Genomic DNA, 18,398 nt, shown 5'->3' with positions numbered 1-18,398 from the left:
AATCAGACTGCGAGTAGTAGCATAGGGAGTACACAGATTTTTGGCAACAAATACATAGGTTAAAGTCCTGCCTACTACTTCCTAGTGTATAACTTAGTGTCTTAACAGGGTTATGGTGAGGGTTAAAAAAGATATAACATAAAACACAACAGAAATTCAAATACTGGTCCATTGTCCCACCTTTCCATTATAATTAACACCTGCCCTACTTCATTTGTTTGCTAATCTTTGTATGTAAACTCTGCTATATGTAGCATTCATGCAAGAAAGCTTTGAGAAAACTTCACTGTCTGGGTTGTTACCTTATATTGGTCATAGATGAACTCAACTTGTTAAGTAAATGCTTTGCTGGAGCTAATGAGATCATCCCAAATGTGACTTTCCTATTTTTATTTTTGTTTCAAGTAAAACATCAGCTTGGATGAATTCATACATAAAAGTGTTTCAAAGCCAAAGAGATTATTTTGAATTATTTCATATTTAGCATCATCCTTGCCTACAGAGCCCTTCCACTAGCACAAGTGTTATCCATCTCCCAGTATGAAGTCTGATTAGACCTAGGAAACAGGAATCCCTCTAGTATCTCTCAGGTACGTGGAAAGGTCACTCTTCCTCCTTTCTCTACTGCTAAGTCTTAGGCCCAAAGAAAGGTTGGGTCATGAACCAATGAATGGCTTTCCCTTTCGCCTCCCATTTCTATTGTTACAGTAACATACAGTAAAACCCAGAAAAACTCCTTTTCTCCACCCTACTACAGCCAAACTCCCAAAACCCCTCATTAGGTCAGGAAAAATGTACCTCGTTGCTGCCAAAGATGCCATATAGGCTTTGTCACCCTTGTCATTAAAAGGACCGAGGCCCAGTGCCATTATCTACCACATCAAGGGGGAGAGATGGAAATCACACTCAGCCTCAATCCAGATATTAGTGAGATTCAAAAAAAGATTACACCTGAAAAGAAGAGTTCTTAGCACTTAACCTAGCCAAGCATGGAGGAGGGCTGTGTGTGTGGCCAAGTAAGGGAAAGAACAGCAACTGAAAGAGGTATGGGCAGGAGGAAGTGAGGGAAAAAGGGCAACCTTAAGAGTTGCAGAGAGGAATGTGTATTTTTGGAGAACTTATCTCAGAAAAAAACAGCTTTTTCATTACACACCAAAATATTCACCAGATGAAAATTTGTATTTGCAAGTAAGACTACTTATGAGAATACTTATGCTGTATTTTTACTACTATCAATCAGGAAATAAAAAAACCATATACATAGAACAACTTGAAAAAATAAAAAACTTGTCATTTTCAAAGTATCTCTTAGAAAAGATGAATAATCACATCAACCAAAAAAAGACAAAAATCAATATAGCAAAGAGCCATGCTTTAAGCACCAGAAACTGCAATGTGTATATTTTGCTCAGAATAACATCATGAACCTATTTCAGTAAAGAGAGAAGTGTCGAGAAGATAGGGCTAAACAGAAATTAAATGCAGCGATATGCACCGAAAGTCTGTTTCAAAGCTGTCGTTTAAAAAAAAAAATCAATGTCTATTTTGTACTTCTCCCATTATACTCATTCCAATCACTAAAAATTTAGATGTTATAGAGTTCCCAAGGCAAAAACTAAAATTTTAAGGATATGCCTGTCCTTCTATCATCCCAGTATATGACAGGGCATTTTGTTCACTCAGAAAAGTTACCCATGATACTGAAGAAGAATTAATTTTGGAATAATCAAAGAAAAGGGAAATATAAGTATTTAAGATCATCATAGTAGTTAAAAAGTTGATCACAAAAAAAAAAAAAAAAAAAACCAATTTAAATTTAACCCCTGGCCACTAACTACATACTTGGGAAAACTGAAATCAAGAGGTTATTAAAAGATAAAAGGTAATTTAGCCCTGGCTGGTGTGGCTCAGTGGACTGAGTGTTGGCCTGAGATCCAAAGGATCACTAGTTCAATTTCCACTCAGGGCACATGCCTGGGCTGTGGGCCAGGCCCCCAGTTGGGGGCATGCAAGAGGGAAGCACACATTGATATTTTCCTCCTTCCCTTTCTCCCTCCCTTTTCCTGAAAATAAATAAATAAAAATCTTTAATAAAATAACAGGTAATTTATACTGATATTCAAGAGAAGCTATAAATACAGAAAACAGGAAGATGACCATTTTTTCAAGTCATCTTTCTATTATTTCAAGGGACAAAGCCATGACCTGCAACTTTGAGGGTTCAGATTTACAGAGAACAAAAATATTCATACTACATACATGAAGGAAAAACATCAAAATTAGATATGATTTTAGCCATATCCAAATATCTCTGTATCCTGCTAAAGATTCATCCATTCCAGCATTTTCATCACTCCACAAAGTAGTCTAAATTTTATTTTCCAAATATTCTTCAATTTTTAATAGGATAACCTATAGGACATATAAAAGAACCTTGACCTTTAATGTTAACATTGGTATTGTTACTTTTCTTTTCAAAATACCAATTACCAAAAATATTAAATTTATCCCCAAAACATGAAAAAAATCTATCATTAGTTATGCTAACTACAAACTAATACCATCCAATTCATTATGGAAAAACAGGTCTCTTAATTCAAGAACACCTAATATGAATTAACTTGTAGGAAATTGCTAAAAATAACAACACTGTCCTCAATAGAGTAAAAAGAAACCTTTCCATTAAAAAATTTTTATTTATCTAGGTTAGCTGTTATACTTCAAATGCAAATAAATAAAGAGTATAAACAAAATGCAATAAAATAAAAACCAAAGCAATTTAATGACATTCTTCCCAAATCTTAGTTATAATATGAATGTAATATATTATAATATGAATATTATATTATTATTACCAAGTAATACACTTCCTCATAGATTATTATTCCATTATTCTTTAGGATGTATTCTATTCTACGTTGTAATTTAATATAATATGAAAAGATCAACTCAATACTAGTACACTAAAGTTTGGTTTCAATTCCCATTAACTTTCTTAACCTTTGGAGGAATTAAAAACAGAAATAAAAAAAACTAAAATTATGCATAGAAACTTGAAAGTTACTCATGCTGTTTACAATTCATATAACTGTTCTAGACATTTAAAACATAATTTTCTTATCTATACAATGATCGACAGCACATAAGTCATTTTTGGAGAGGATTTTTAGAAGAATTTTTCTTTGAGAACAATCCTTATATAACAAATTTAATAATAAATTTTAATAAGTTTGCTGATATCTTTTTGATATGTTTTCTGCCATGCTGTATTCCACCAAATCTTTTTTCATTGCACCCTCAATGTATCAATTTAAATAATACAAACCAGAGTGAAGGAAATCAATATAAACTAACCAAAATATCGATTACTTAAAAGGTCATCCATCTTCCAGAAGGGAACTTTCATAACTTGTTATCTAAACAAATGAGGACAACACAAAGCCTGTACCGGGGGATCAAACCTTTTGGTGTCTCTGAGCCAAACCGGATGAAGAGATGTCTTGGGCCACACATTAAATATACTGTGATATTAATCACATACACACAAAAATCTCATAATGTTTTAAGTAAACTTACGATTTTGTGCTGGGCCACATTCATAGCCATCCTGCGCCACGTGCAGCCCACGGGTCACAGGTTGAACAACCCTGCTGATACTGTCTTTCCTATAACTTTTGTGTAACTGTACCATTAGGCAAATTAAGTTAATATTTTTAAAAAAATTATCAGTAGTATCAAGTTGGGATGCTTTGTTTGCTCAACAAAAAGGTTCCTGTAGTATTTCTTTCATTAACAAGATTTAAATGATTTCATTTCTAATATACTGGTCTGCATACAAATTTATGTAAATTAAGATATTCCTATATTCAAAGACCCTTGCTGTTAAATCTACATACCAATAGGGAATGACAAAAGCAATGAAGCAAAATAAATTCTCTTCTGTTCTTTTACTCAATCTGTTAATGAAACAAACAGGAGGTCCAAAAGCCTTCACTGACAATTTTTAAAGAAAAAGATAAAATAATGTTCTTTCCCACCAATTTAATCACCCTAACTAGGTTTATCTGTGTGCAACATTTCCCCCCACTTATTTATTTATTTATTTTATTTGAAAGAGAGAGAGGAAGGGAGGGAAAAATAAGAGGGAAGGAGAGAGGAGACAGGTGGGACGGGAAGGGTGGGACTGGGAAGAAGTAACATTTTTTTTCTTACATTTAAGAAGCCATGAATGGATATTATATTAACAACCTCCTGGCTTATATGCCAGGCAGTGAAAGACAAATACCATATGATCTCACTACCTAATCAACAAAAAGAACAAGCAAGCGAAATATAACCAGAGACAGAGAAATCAAGAACTGACACTAACGGGGTGGGAGGGGGGAGATAATGGAGGTAAATGGGGAAAGGGCCATCAAGGAACATGTATAAAGGACACGTGGACAAAATCAAGGTGGGTAGGTTGGTGGGGGGGGGGGAGAATGGGTGAAGCAGGGGGTGTAATGGGGTGAAAATGGAGACCACAGTACTTTAACAACAATAAAAATAAATTATTTTTTAAAACAACCTAAATTCATTAAAATCCATGTAGACTACTGCATAGTTACCTCTCACAAATTGTCAACTATAATGTTAATAAAAATACAGAATTAATTATTACAGAATTTGAAGAAGGTCCACACACACATCCTTGAGACTAGGCCAACTGATAACTAAAAACACAGGCTTTTCTCTTGGAACCCCAAAACTATAGAATCCTTTATTCTATTTTTAAGTGGAAGAAAAAAAACCACTTCATGCAAAATATTAAATCTTAAGACTTTAATTTTACTGTGTTGTGCTTTAAATTAAAATTTCATTTCATCTTTTACTACACTCAATGTTAATAATACACATAAATATGCATTAATATAATTAAGAGCATTATTATTATCTAATTAATGGCTCAAACAACCAGATCGTTCTAATCTGCTGGTTGAAAGCTCTTAAAATGATTAGTTTTCTATTGTTCTACAACATTGAATTAGTACAGAGTATACAAAAAGCAGTTTGCAGACAGATTATCAGAAAACACATTTACCTTTGTGAAGAAATGCCTTCTTTTAAATGCCAGCAACTACATTCCATATGTACTTATTAGAGAAGTGAAATAATCCAGACATGAGATTTTATTCTTAAATAAACAGCATTTCAACCATGTGTAGATTAATGTTACAGGTTGAAAGAAGTTTCTTTCCAGAATTAGCACTTTATAAGACTACAAGAGTCCAACAGGATACATTCCTTACGCTTCTCAAAATGCCGGAAAAATTAAGGGAAGTCAGGGAAATTAAGGGAAGACCACTAAGCACTTACTTCTAAAACAACATCTACATAAAAATGTCACTGAATGGGTGGGTCAACTAGTTGAATCATCATCTTGCGCTGCGGTTGGATCCCTGGTCAGGGCACAAATGTAGGTGGGGGTTCGATCCTCAGTTGGAGTGCATACAGGATGCAACCAATTGTTATTTCTCTGTCCCCCTTCCTCTCTCTCTAAAATTAATAAATGTACCCTCGGGTGAGGCTTAAAAATTTTTTAAATGCCACCACACAATTCGAAAGTGATCCCCACCTCACAGTATTAATAAGTACTTATAATCCTAGAAATACAGATTTTTGTCTCAGTGAAAAAGAATTCAATAATCCCCAACAGCAGTCATGTTTAAAAAAAAAAACAGTATTAAAACTGCTTCAAATACTTAGTGCTTCTTTAAACGTCCTTATGTTTCTGTATAGTTACGGAAACAAATATTTTTGAAAGAGGAATTTTTAAATCGCGCACAATTTAAAAATTGATCTGGAAAAGGTATACGTAAAGCACAACTCACAAAAACATTTTTTTTTCAAAATATAATTCTTAAGACAGCAACACATTTTCAAGGCTCAATGAGAAACTGAAAATCAAAATAAAATTCCTATGTATGTTTCTGCTGTGTTGTTAAACTCTCCAAACCAAAAAATAGCAAATTGTACTTTAAATTTCAATATTTTAGCATATATTCTATAAGTCAATGTATTCTCGTGTTCCACTTCTTTTTACAGAAACCTTTCCACAAAATATTTATCCAAAATTATGTAGAAAGGTTTCCCAAAATTATTAGTGTTTAACATTTCTAAACACTCAAAATGTTATTTCTACCTTGAATATCAATTACTAAAATCTATGTTTGAACCCTTGCATACTGCTGATAGGAATGTAAATTGGTGCAGCCACCACCATGGAAACAGTATGGAGGTTCCTCAAAAAGTTTAAAATAGACCACGTGACCCAGCAATTCCTAGGAAAACAAAACACTAACTAGAAAAGATATATGCACCCTCATGTTCACTGCAGCATTATTTACAATAGCCAAGATGTGAAAGTGATGCTATCCATCAATGGATCAATGAATCAATAAAATGCAGTGTTACATACATATAAACAAATATTATTCAATCATATATAAAGAATGAATTGCCATTTGCAAAAACATGGATGAATCTCAAGGGCATTATGCTAAGACAAAGAAAAATGCCATGTGATCTCACTTATATGCGGAATCTAAGAAACAAATTAAAACCAAAACCAAGTTCATAGACTGGTGGTTGCCAGAGGCAGGAGGCAGGGGGAGAGGGAGAGAGGTGAAGTGTATGAGGGAAGGGAGTCAAATGTATAAAGTTCAGGTTATAACCTAAATCAGTCATGTAATGCACAGTATGGTGACTGCAGCTAACAACATTGTGCTGTGTATCTGAACCTTGCTGAGAGAGTAAATCTTAAAAGTTCTCACCACACAAAAAAAATTGTGTGACTCTATATGACAGATGTTAATTATAGTTATTGTGATATATTTGCAATATGTACGAATATTGAATCATTCTGTTACATACCTTAAAACAATGTTGTATGTCAATTTTACCTCAATAAAAGTAAAATATAACCTTTGATAATTCCATTCAATTGTAATTTTTCATTTTTATCTTAATGAGGAGAAAACCTCTACACCTCACTCAATTATCTAATAACAAAAATTAGAACATATCCAATCAATACTAGGAATAATTTGTCTAAACATTATTCTTTTTAAATAAATTCATGTCCTATTTTAAAAATAAAAAAGCATTTCAGAACATACTTAATACATCAACTATTAAATCATAAAACAAAAAAGAAACCTGTTAAGTGCTTGATGCAATTTACACATTAATAGAAAAGTAGTCATGTTAACATGATGAAATTAAATATTTTCTTTTGTCTAAAATTCCATGTCTAATAAAATCTGTGACCCCAGGAAAAAGCTGAAGACAAAACAAACTTCCCTGAAAATATCTCAACTTCAAGTAAAGATTATGAATTAGTTAAAATCTGGTTAGTCATCCAAAACCAATATGCTCTTCCCACTGATATAAAACTTACTTTAAGAAAATTATTAGCTGAAGTAGTTTACAAGTATTGCACGATCATTTCAGAGAAAAATTCATGAGTTATAAAAAACTCCTATTTTGTGGTTAAAATTCACACTAACATGTTATGCAAGGGTTCAGTGTACTAAGAAATTTATTCTAGGCTGCACTGGTGTTCAAAACCTTACCCTTATTTGTCAAACTTTATTTATTTTTATTTAATTTATTTATTTTTAGAGAAGGGAGGAGGAGGAAAGAGAGGGAGAGAAACATCAATTGGCGACTGGGGACTGAACCCACAACCTACACATGTGCTCCGACTGGGAACCTAACAGGCAACCTTTCACTTTGTGGGACAATGCCCAACTGAGCCACACGGGTCAGGGCTTTGCCAAATTCGACATAAAGGAAATTTATTAAAAGTAAATCCAGTAGAAAGTACAATTTTTAACAAACCAGTTAGTATTAGCAAAATAACCTACTCCTATTAAAAAATTTCATTTTATTTTAGCAGTTTCTCACAATACTCCCAGCAATGGAGAAAAGGTAAAATAGCAGTATTTCCCAATCCTAGGCTTCACATACAAATATCTATCATGTTACAAGACTTTCAATCTTGTGGTATTTTCTTCCTTTTCACACACTCCATGGGCCCTTTAACATATCAAAGGCCATTTACTTTCAGTCCATGGACTGAAAACAAAATTAAATTGGTAGTACATTAGCTAATACACTTAGTCACTAGTAACCTAAAAACTCACTCAATACATACCCATAATAGAGTGACCATGTCAATCTGTCTCCTCTAGAGGGTACCCTTTACATCAGGGTACCAGTTTCACCAGATGATATCTGCCAGACTATTGCCTCAGGCACTGAGCTTTATGTTAACACTCAAGATAAAAAATTTATTTATGTAGCAACAGAAAATACTATTTTTCTTATGCTTATTTTTCTTATGATACCAAATGCCAGTCTAATCTGCTTTCCCTGCAGTATCTTGCACAATAGGTACAAGGTACATATTTGCTCAAAAATTATTCATTCTTCCTGCATACAAATGCAATTTAATATTATAATTTATTAAAGACTAGAAACTAGTTCATTAAATGATATATGGAAAGACAATATAAAAACATTCATGCAGTATATTCATTCATAATCCTGAGTAGAATTATGTGATTCCCACATTGGAATCAGAAGTGAGTCAACAGTGTAGAAAATAAATGAGAAGAGGAATTAATCATTTGCCTATTTAGATTTACTAAGATTCCCTATTTTATATCTTATTTATATTTTTAGCATGAAAAAGCATAAAGTGAGGATCATTGCTATTATCATATAAATATAGTTCTATGTTCCAACCATATTTGTTAAATTCTGTTTTGAATATCTAATTGCTTAAAAAGAAACTTTACTATTATAACTTTTAAAACACCATCAAAAGAAACTTACAGTGGGCAAAAGCATATTCTTTCTTACACAGTCCAAAAACCAGATAGTTAATACAATTGATTTTGTGATAGATTCAAGGTTTATTTTTAATACTCCCATTTTCAGCAGAGTTCATTGAAAAACTGTTAATAAGTCTTCGGGAATTCTAATGTACTGTCAGCATTTGGGAAAGTCACATAAGAATCAAAGGGCTGCTGTGGCAGTTCTTGGAAGCCAGGCATCTCCATGTGAGCACCTGATGGGATGACAGGGGAGGGCTTTGGCCAACTACCTGCATTTTTAGTTTCCTGGGTTCCAGGAGCAGCCTGTTGTTCTTTTCGCCAGTGTCAAGGTGAGTTAACTTTTCCATCCACATGCAGAACTTCTCCTCTGTCTGCCTCTCCATCTTGGGAAAACAGCTCATGGCCTTTTCCAGGAGACACTGCCTATGCAGTTCTTATTACACACAGCACCCCTGTTAAGTAAGCCTGGAATTTCCCTAGGTGTTCCTTCAGATCCCACAGCACGACTGAAGTCAGCTTGAAAAATATTGAGGCCGTTTGATAAAACATTAATCCAAAACATTGCTTTTTTAATAAGACATGCTTATTCAGACAAACAACATAAGTATTACTAAGAACAGCCATATAAATAAGATTGATGCCCTGGCTGGTATGGCTCAGTAGACTGAGTGCCAGCCTCTGAACCAAAAGGTTGCTAGTTTGATTCCTGGTCAGGGCACATCCCTGGGTTGCAGGCCAGGTCCCCAGTTGGGGGCATATGAGAGGTAACCTATTGATGTGCCTCTCACACATCGATGTTTCTCTCCCTCTTTTTCCCTCTCTCTAAAAATAAATAAAAGCTTTTTAAATAAGTAAATATCATTGATAAGCAGCACTTAGTTAACCAAACAAAAGTCATTCCAAGAAAAATAAAACAACACTACCATTTCTCATAGCTTCAATATATCTGGCTAGGAACATGTATTCTGTAACTATACAACTAATATTAATCTGTAATAGTGGTTTTGAACCTGGGCTAATCACATGAAAATTAGGAGTGATTTAACAAATACCAAACCTAGCTAGGGCTCCAAGGCACTGTAGGTTGCTTCTTCTTTGTCTTCTTTTAAGCTCCCCAGATGATTTGAATGTACAGCCTTGGCTGAGAACCACTATATCCATGAATATTTTTATTGCTTTGACTTTAAAATTCTAGAAGTCATTTTGGTAGCTGGCCTATAATCAATTGGTATACAATAATTCTTAGCTGATAGTCTTATCAAGTGCTCTTGTTTTAAGTTTAAAAGATTGCCTGAGTTAGGTTTTTACAAACTCTAGTCTGTGCAAGGTGTTACAAGGTATACCTCGGGGGGAAAAAACATAATGTTCTGTGGTTAAGTTTGAGGTATGCTACAAATCATATCCTTCTCCTCTAATGGACGAGATGCCTTACAGTAAAGAAACCTGTTTCCACATGATGCAGCACTTCCCAAATTAGTGTGTATTAATTCTAGTAGAATAGTGATTTCAATTTAGGAGATGCTCCTGCACATATACTGTTTTATTCTTGCTAGGCCAGATCATCTTTGATGTGGGTACCTTAAAAAAAACTATAATGAACTCTTCATTTCTTTAGGGAGCTATTAAAAATGTTACCTCCTAAACCCTGGCTGGTGTAGCTCAGTGGACTGAGTGCAGGCCTGCGAACCAAAGGATCGGAGTTCAATTCCCAGTCAGGGCACATGCCTGGGTTGCAGGCCGGTTCCCTGCAGGCCAGTTCCCTGCAGGGGATGCACGAAAGGCAACCATACATTGATGTTTCTCTCCCTCTCTCCCTCCCTTCCCCTCTAAAGATAAATAAAATCTTAAAAAAAAAAAGTTACCTCCTGAGACCACTTGACTACACTATCTAAAATGGCTTTTCCACCCCATTTCTAGTCAATCTTTATCACTTATAGCCTGCTTTATTACCCATAGTACATATATTCCTACCAGATAGCATAATAAATTCATTTATTGTGTCTCCTGAAAAAAATAAGTTCAATGAAGGCAGGAACTTTATTTATATTCACAATTGCATTCCCAATGCTGCACAGGAGATGCTCAAATATTTGCTGAATAAATGAGTGATTGATAGAATCAATCGATTTTGGCCTTATACCGTCTACCTACATCATGAAATCTTATAAAGAACAGCCCTATAAAATGCTGTATTGTAATTAACCCCAGATATTTCTGAAAATACAGTCCACTTTATCTGACAGTGGTTTTTCATGAAGATGCAAAAGAAAAATTTACCAGTTCTCTGTACTTTTTACTGACTTGAGAAGAGAAACATCACTTTCTTGCTCCACTTTGTTATGCATTCATTGGTTGATTCTTGTACGTTTTCTGAACACGTATCAAACTCTCAACCTTGGCATATTGGGACAATGGTCTAACTGAGCTACTCAGCCAGCACCCTAGTTCTTAGTATTAAATGTTTCTCTTAGACAATGAGAACTGTTTAATCCATCATGCCACCTCAGCCTAAAAAACTACAGGACAAATTTTTAGCCCCATTCTACCCAGCTAACAAAAATCTTGTTTATTACCAACCTTCTTAATTAACTTCATTTTATTTCCTTTTCCCCTGATTACTTCATCTCCTTTCTTCATATTTAAAAAAAAAATCTTGTTTATACATAAACTTTCTCAAGAACGACATACCTTTCCGCAGAGGATAGTTTATTTAGCTTATGGAAAGACTAAGTGGAATTAATTTAAAGAATACCAAGCTTTCTTTAAGCAGTTTATTCCCATTTGAAATGCTGAGTAACCTTAATTGTATAGGACAAGAAATCATATAGCTACTTAGATCTGTTACAGATTTTGGTATTACCTAAATACTTACACTGGATAAGATGCAGCCTCATAAAAATGACTACCGGCAACAAACACTGATATTTCTGGATCTTAAAAAAATCAATTACACATTTGTCAAAACTTATTGAATGCACACCAAGAATGTACCCTAATGTAAACTATGAACTCTAAGTGACAATGACATGTCAATGTAGGTTCACTAACTGCAACAAATGTATGACTCTGGTAAGGGAAGCTGATAGTGGGGGAGGTTGTGCATGTGTGCAGGCAGAAGTATATGTGAAATCTTTAAACCATCTGCTCAATTTTGCTGTGAACCTCGAACTGCTCTAAAAAATTGTCTATTAAAAAAAAACAAAGACCATATTCTCACCTTAAACACACATGTTCTTTTATTAATACTAAGATATATCCTACTTTGAGAAAAAAAATTACATCGAAAGCAAAGCTTATGCTTTTGCATATAAAAGTTAATATAGGCACTCACTCTAGAAAATAAGGTAGGAAAAGCAGGCCAAAAGCAATACTTCAGTGCTTTAACATTAGAGATTGCCAAAGGATAGCCACCAGTAAGATATCAAAAGATTCTAACTTTAAGGTAACATTATCCAGACATTGTAGCATAGAGAAAACCACATTTAAACCATGCATGCTTTTAAAATTATCACTTAAATGGAGTAAAAGGGCTTATGCTTGTTAACTAATACAGAGTTATGCTGTGGTTTTTATAACTAAGATTTTTTAAAACTAGACTCCACTGTTCAGAATTTGATACCCATTAGCAGTAACAAAACTTAACCACACTACCAGCTTCACAATTGATGTTTAGCTATGACTTAAAATATCAATGTTCAACTGAGTTCTTAGCCCTGGCTGCTATAATCACTGGGGCAACTTGAAAAATGCTGATGTCTTTATGCTAAGTAAAATAAGTCAGACAGAAAAAGACAAATTTCACTTACATGTGGAACTTAAAAAAACTAAACTCAAAGAGAGCAGATTGGTGTTTGGGGGAGGGGAAATGAAGGTGGTCAAAGGGTATAAACTTCCAATTATAAGACAGTAAGTTCTACAGATATAATATACAGCATGGTGTAGTTAACAGTATTTACTGTATCATATATCTGAAAGTTGCTCTGAGAGCAGAACTTACACGTTTTCAATACACAAACTGTAACTTACATAAAGCGATGAGTGTATTAAATGACCTTGCTGTGAGTCATTTCACAACATAAACATGTACCAAATATTCATGTTGTATACTTAAAAAAACTGACATAATGTTTTATGTGTTGAGTATATTGCAAAAAAGCTGGGGGGAAAATGCTGATACCTGGGTCAGACCCTGAGATTCTGATTTAACTGCTCTAGAGTATGGCCCAGGCATCCTGTTTTTTAGCGCCCCCCAAGTGATTCTAATATATAGCCAGATTGAAAACTGCATGGATTTTACCTGCCTTATTTGTATTTACTAAGATGAAAATAGGCAGTTATCATCTGATTACTCCATCTCAGTGTTTTGTTACCAATGTATTTGGTGAGTCTCCTAAACAGCTACTAAAACTGACCAGATTATAAAAGGCTTCAAGTGGGGATGTGGGGCTTTTAGCCACTTCATCGCCAATCTAGGAAAAAGGTCATGGTATTCCCAGTGTGGGTTTGTGGTTGTATCTTCTACCACAAGTCCCCACTGCTTAAATTAGTATTAAGTTTTTTCCAAGTAATACAATTCCCAACAGGTTAAGAACCCTCACCAATTATAAAAACAAATGTGGCAGAAGGAAAACATGCAAAGAACACGAATAGACTGTTTATCAAAAGAATACAAATGGCCAAACACGATTTTTCAATTTCACTAGTAATCAAAAAAATGCAAGGCAATTTTTAAAAAACACTCAATAGCAAGAATGTAATGCAAAAAATACCTAAGCTCCTAGATGGAATAAACAATATATTCTTAAAAAGCAGTTTGGCAGTATGTGTCAAGACCCTTAAAATGTTCATATCCTTTTTAATAACAGCAAAAACTAAAAACTAAAAACATACCAAAGAACCAATGTTGGGGAAGTTCTCCTGGTTACCTAAATTATTTTTTTAATACATTTTAAACAGTATACTGGGTTTTGGTTAAGTGCTCAAAATGCAATTAAGAGGGAAAGCAAAATAGAAGTACATAAACATAATATGATAAATTTTGTTATAAATTATGGAAGGCAACATATTCAATGTTAGCAAAAGAAGAATTATGAATGATTTTAACATTCTATTTCACATTTTTCTATTCTCAAATTTTCTACAAGGGATTTACTACTTCAAAATTTTTATTTTTAAATTTCCAAGCAAGAGTTAATTCATTATGCCTAACTCTTTACCTCAGAAAAACTGTGAGGTAAGATGACAGATTATCATGACGCATTTCAGTGCATAAGTGTGCATGATGAATAATAAATAGATGGTGAGAACCTAGCTTCAATGGGCCTAACCTGTTCTGGCCGGCTACAGTCTAAGAATTCAGGTGATCTCAGACAGCTGTCCTTAATAGCTTCCCTAACATTCTCCAAAATAGACCAATTAGATTTTCTAAATGCAAACCAGCCAAGACAACTGAACCTTATCTACCAAGGTGGGTACATTTTTGGGACCTCAGTCTGAGTAAGCATTTATATGGTGACTACTGAAACACACAAAAGCAGGTCATTTTAGCCAAGACAAGGTGAAATGACCCTAAGGTTTTACTCTAGGGTAAATATTTATGAAAAACAAGTTACTGAAACAACTGTTCCCCACTACCCCTGTATACCGATGCATGTTAGTCTGTTCAGAGTATTTCTTGAACTGAATGAAGTCTGATGTCCATTATTCATATTCATTAAAATCAAACTTTCCTGCAAGAGCAGACTTTACAAAATCCAGTCGCAACTTAAAGTGATTTTACACATAGAAAATGCCACCCACAAGAAAAAAATTGTTCTGCTTGTAAAACTGCCAAGTGATTAACAGTATAAAAAGGTCATCTATAAAAACAAATGAGACATTTGATAAAAGCCTTGAACACTCAAGACCACCACATACAGAGTATTTTTATAATAATATTCACTACAAGATACTCTGTTTTTGTTCCAGATCCCCCAAGTGAAAAAACTGCCAGAATTATCTTGGTATGGTATCTCCAGAGAGATTCCTAAAACAGTAATATTTTTTCAAAAACTTTAAGAAAATGATCTAGTGTGCACACTAAGCTGCCTGCTAGTTAACTGTGAACGAAAGAAGTCTTTATAAACACCTGTTGCCTAAATATCAAACTCAATTATTAAATATCATGCATTATATAAGCCTGCATCATTACTTATGTTCACTCTTTAAAAAAATCACATTAATTGTTGTATTATTTGGCATAAGAGAATATTTAGCATAATTCCTTCAACATTTAAGCTGTTGCCAAACAAAAGCTTCTAAATAAAGCATTTCCTGAATTATTATTGTAATTACCTTGATGAAAGATTATAGCAAGAATCTCAGTTTTTACTTTTCCTCTTGGTTTCCATTTTGTGTAAACAGCTGGACTCAAATTTCAACATCCAAGAGATTGTTAGGCACATCCAGTTTAAGGTTCACCTGAATGTCCACGTTGTTGCACTCAGGTCAGTTCCTAATTTGTCCCAGCTGTACAATTTATACAACTTTCTACGGCCCTTGCTATGAGGTTGAGTGTATCCATTCTCCACAGTCGTGTGACTCAGGAAACTGAGGTATAAATTTTTGTATCAAAAAAAATGCACGATGTCACAATTTTTCTGGGATAACAATATGGACAGTTGAAATGAACTTCCTGATATTTAAAGGTAGGCTGTTTCATCTTCACTGCTTTGCATAATTCTAGGAAAGACCACTCTTATCTGTGTTACGTGAACAGCACCTCCTGAAACTGCAGGGCACAGCCTAGGTAGTCATATACAGCCACCCTGCATCTCACCTAACATCTGATTCTCCATGATTACCTTAAAAAACTTTATACTTATTTTCAAAAGCCACAAACTTACTAAATGGTGTAAACAACAGAAACTAAATTATAGATCCAGATAATTTACTTTGAGGTTTTTGTTAGTATAATTCAGAATAGACAAGAAACAAATCAATGTTATTTTAGTTTTAAAAACTGGTCAAGGTAGTCAAGCAGCAAAGAGATTTGAAAAACATGAACAAAGCACACCTAACCTGTGTAGGCCAAACAGGCATTACACCGGTTAGGTGTAATGAAGACAGTAATGAAGACATTTCTTCATGCTACCTCTACAATGGAGTCCATCATCATAGAGAATTCACCCACCTTCTTCTCTCCACATGAAAAGGCAAAGTACTGAGATGGTTACATAGAAATATGTTTAGTGAATGCAATTAAGCACTGTATCAAGGGATGCATAATGATGTTGATTAATAGATTAGAACAGACAACAATAATGCATGAGCAATTTTTACAAGTATTAAAAGCTTTCTTAAAATACACCTAGAACCTGCCTAGAACAATCTCAAAGCCTGCTTCTCTCATGCATTCAATTGATGGGCTTCAATTAAATACCCTCCCCATTAATTTTAACACAAGGAACTACCATAGGAATTCAGTAGATATTGAAACAGTAAGCATTCTAATGACTGTAAAACTCTAACATACCATATGGGTGAGATTTTTATTATAATTTAAAGAGCTATAAAGTGCTTTAAAACTAATCATTCTTGTTATCAAGTTTGTAAGTTTGGTCAGCTACAAGTTTAATTAACCAATATTCTGTTTTTCAAATATTCTTTGTACGTAAACAATATGTTGTCTTCATGTGTAGAGACAAAAAAACCTTTCAGTAAACTAGAAGGAATAACAGTGTCATCCATAGAACTTTGAAAACCAAAACTTCCCCCTCTGATATAGTAATAAACAATGTTATTGTGATCTGTCAAGTGCCATGTAGTTTACAGAATGTTCCTAATCGTAAATCTCCTCCATAATGAGATTTCACCAATTAAGAAGCATTCAGACCTCTTTCTTTCACTATGAAATCTCAAGACTGCCTTTGTAGTACACAATACCAGATGTGATAATATGGAAAAAGCAGGTATGTCAAACATGTAATAAATTAGACCCTTATACCAGTGAGAGCTGGAACAAGCAGATTTCTATCAATCAACTTTTTAAAGATTTAGGGAGTAAGGGGGAAATTTTGCAAAAAAATAAAAAACAAAACAAAACATTATTTTCAATGCAGGTGACAACTCAGAATAGAAAAATGTGCAAAAAGGATAACTAGCTTATCATGCACTGAATGAGAAAAAACACACCAACTATTTTTTAGGAGAAATAGTTATAGAAATCTTCAACAAAAGATAGGACATATTATTTCAGACACCATAAGTTCAAGTGCAGTGGCTACATAATAAAGCAAGGTGCCTATTCCTGAGGATAATGTACTGAGTAATAATGCTGAGCAGTGATTATTAAATCTATACAGTGCTAAAAAGGTTATAATGGGAGTTCAGGTAACGTTTTACAGAGAGAGAGAAACATGAGAAATTCCATTACTTAAAAATAATCTTGTCCCTATCATTAACCATTTAAATATTTTCTTTTTTGCTAATGTGCTAAAGTGCACTGGAAACCTCAGAACAGGTTTTTTTGAATTGGCCATGTCTTTAATACACTGCAGTCTTCAAATTTACACAGAGCTGCAGGTCTCCTGCATTTTTTCAAGTGTCACTCATCTAACTGAGCCTGACAGCTGAGAAATGCCATCAGGTGCTCTACAGTCAGTTTAAAAAACATCCTCTACCTGGTATCTCTGCAGTGATTGTCTTGCTGCTCCCTGAAACCTCTTCATCATCATCGGATGAGCTCGTGCTTGAGTCACAAGTCAGGTCACTATCACTGGTACTACTGTCCTGCAACAGGTTATATTTCTTACGTGCAGCAGCCTCCCGTTTCTGCCTCAGTAGCCTGATTCTCTCCTTGTGCTTTTGGCTCCGGTGACCTTTAACCTTGGCAACTCGGCCATTCTGTTTATCGCTGGATTGCCGATTTTTCTTGGCAGCCATAGTTGATGTTTCACTTTCAGATCGAGACCGCCGGGACTTGCGCCCAACTGTGGCACCAGACACTCCAGAAGGGTCTCCCTCTACAGTTGTTTCTGTCTGGGAGGGTTCATTCTCTTCTGCAGAAGACAATGTATCTGAATCAGCCAGGTGACCACTAGAGGAAGGGGAAAGCATGCAGTGATTAGAGGAGTCACTCTCATAAACTCGGCCAGCTGTCGGCTTGTCACTCTCTGTGGATGCTAACTGAGACTCAGAAGAGTCCCTTCTCAGTTCCATCAACAAACAGGGCATTGAAGATAGAACTGCAGCATCCACTACACCATCTTTCTGAACTTGAGATTCCAGTTCTACAGATCCATCTTCCTCTTTAGCTGTCTCTTGTTTGGATGTTTTTGGTGGGACTTCGGACTCAATGAGGTCTTCGACTTTTCCCACTGCCTCCTCCATCTTCATTTCAGATGCTTGAGTTAATCATGGAGCAGAGTTTGCGAAACTATGTCAAAGATGCAACAGGAAAGCAACCTGGACAAAAACACACAAAATCAATGAACAGAAATGGCAAATTACTTAATTAACACAACATGCCTTACCTTT

General features: G+C 34.7%; 1 protein-coding gene across 3 annotated transcripts in view; it reads right to left on the bottom strand.

The window, feature by feature from the left end:
- ARK2N (arkadia (RNF111) N-terminal like PKA signaling regulator 2N) overlaps positions 1-18,398 on the bottom strand; it is a 69,283-nt gene that overhangs the window by 25,013 nt on the left and 25,872 nt on the right. For all 3 annotated transcript variants that reach the window (XM_037165055.2, XM_037165054.2, XM_037165056.2), the window contains exon 2: positions 17,543-18,326. In XM_037165055.2, the coding sequence (XP_037020950.2) occupies positions 17,543-18,257 (715 nt within the window). In that variant the 5' untranslated portion in view covers positions 18,258-18,326. The remainder of the gene's footprint in view (positions 1-17,542; positions 18,327-18,398) is intronic.

The sequence above is a fragment of the Artibeus jamaicensis genome, unplaced genomic scaffold (assembly GCF_021234435.1).
Source record: "Artibeus jamaicensis isolate MK-2021 breed Jamaican fruit bat unplaced genomic scaffold, CSHL_Jam_final contig_354, whole genome shotgun sequence".
Lineage (NCBI taxonomy): Eukaryota > Metazoa > Chordata > Mammalia > Chiroptera > Phyllostomidae > Artibeus > Artibeus jamaicensis.
This window is presented reverse-complemented; position numbering and strand designations above follow the sequence as displayed.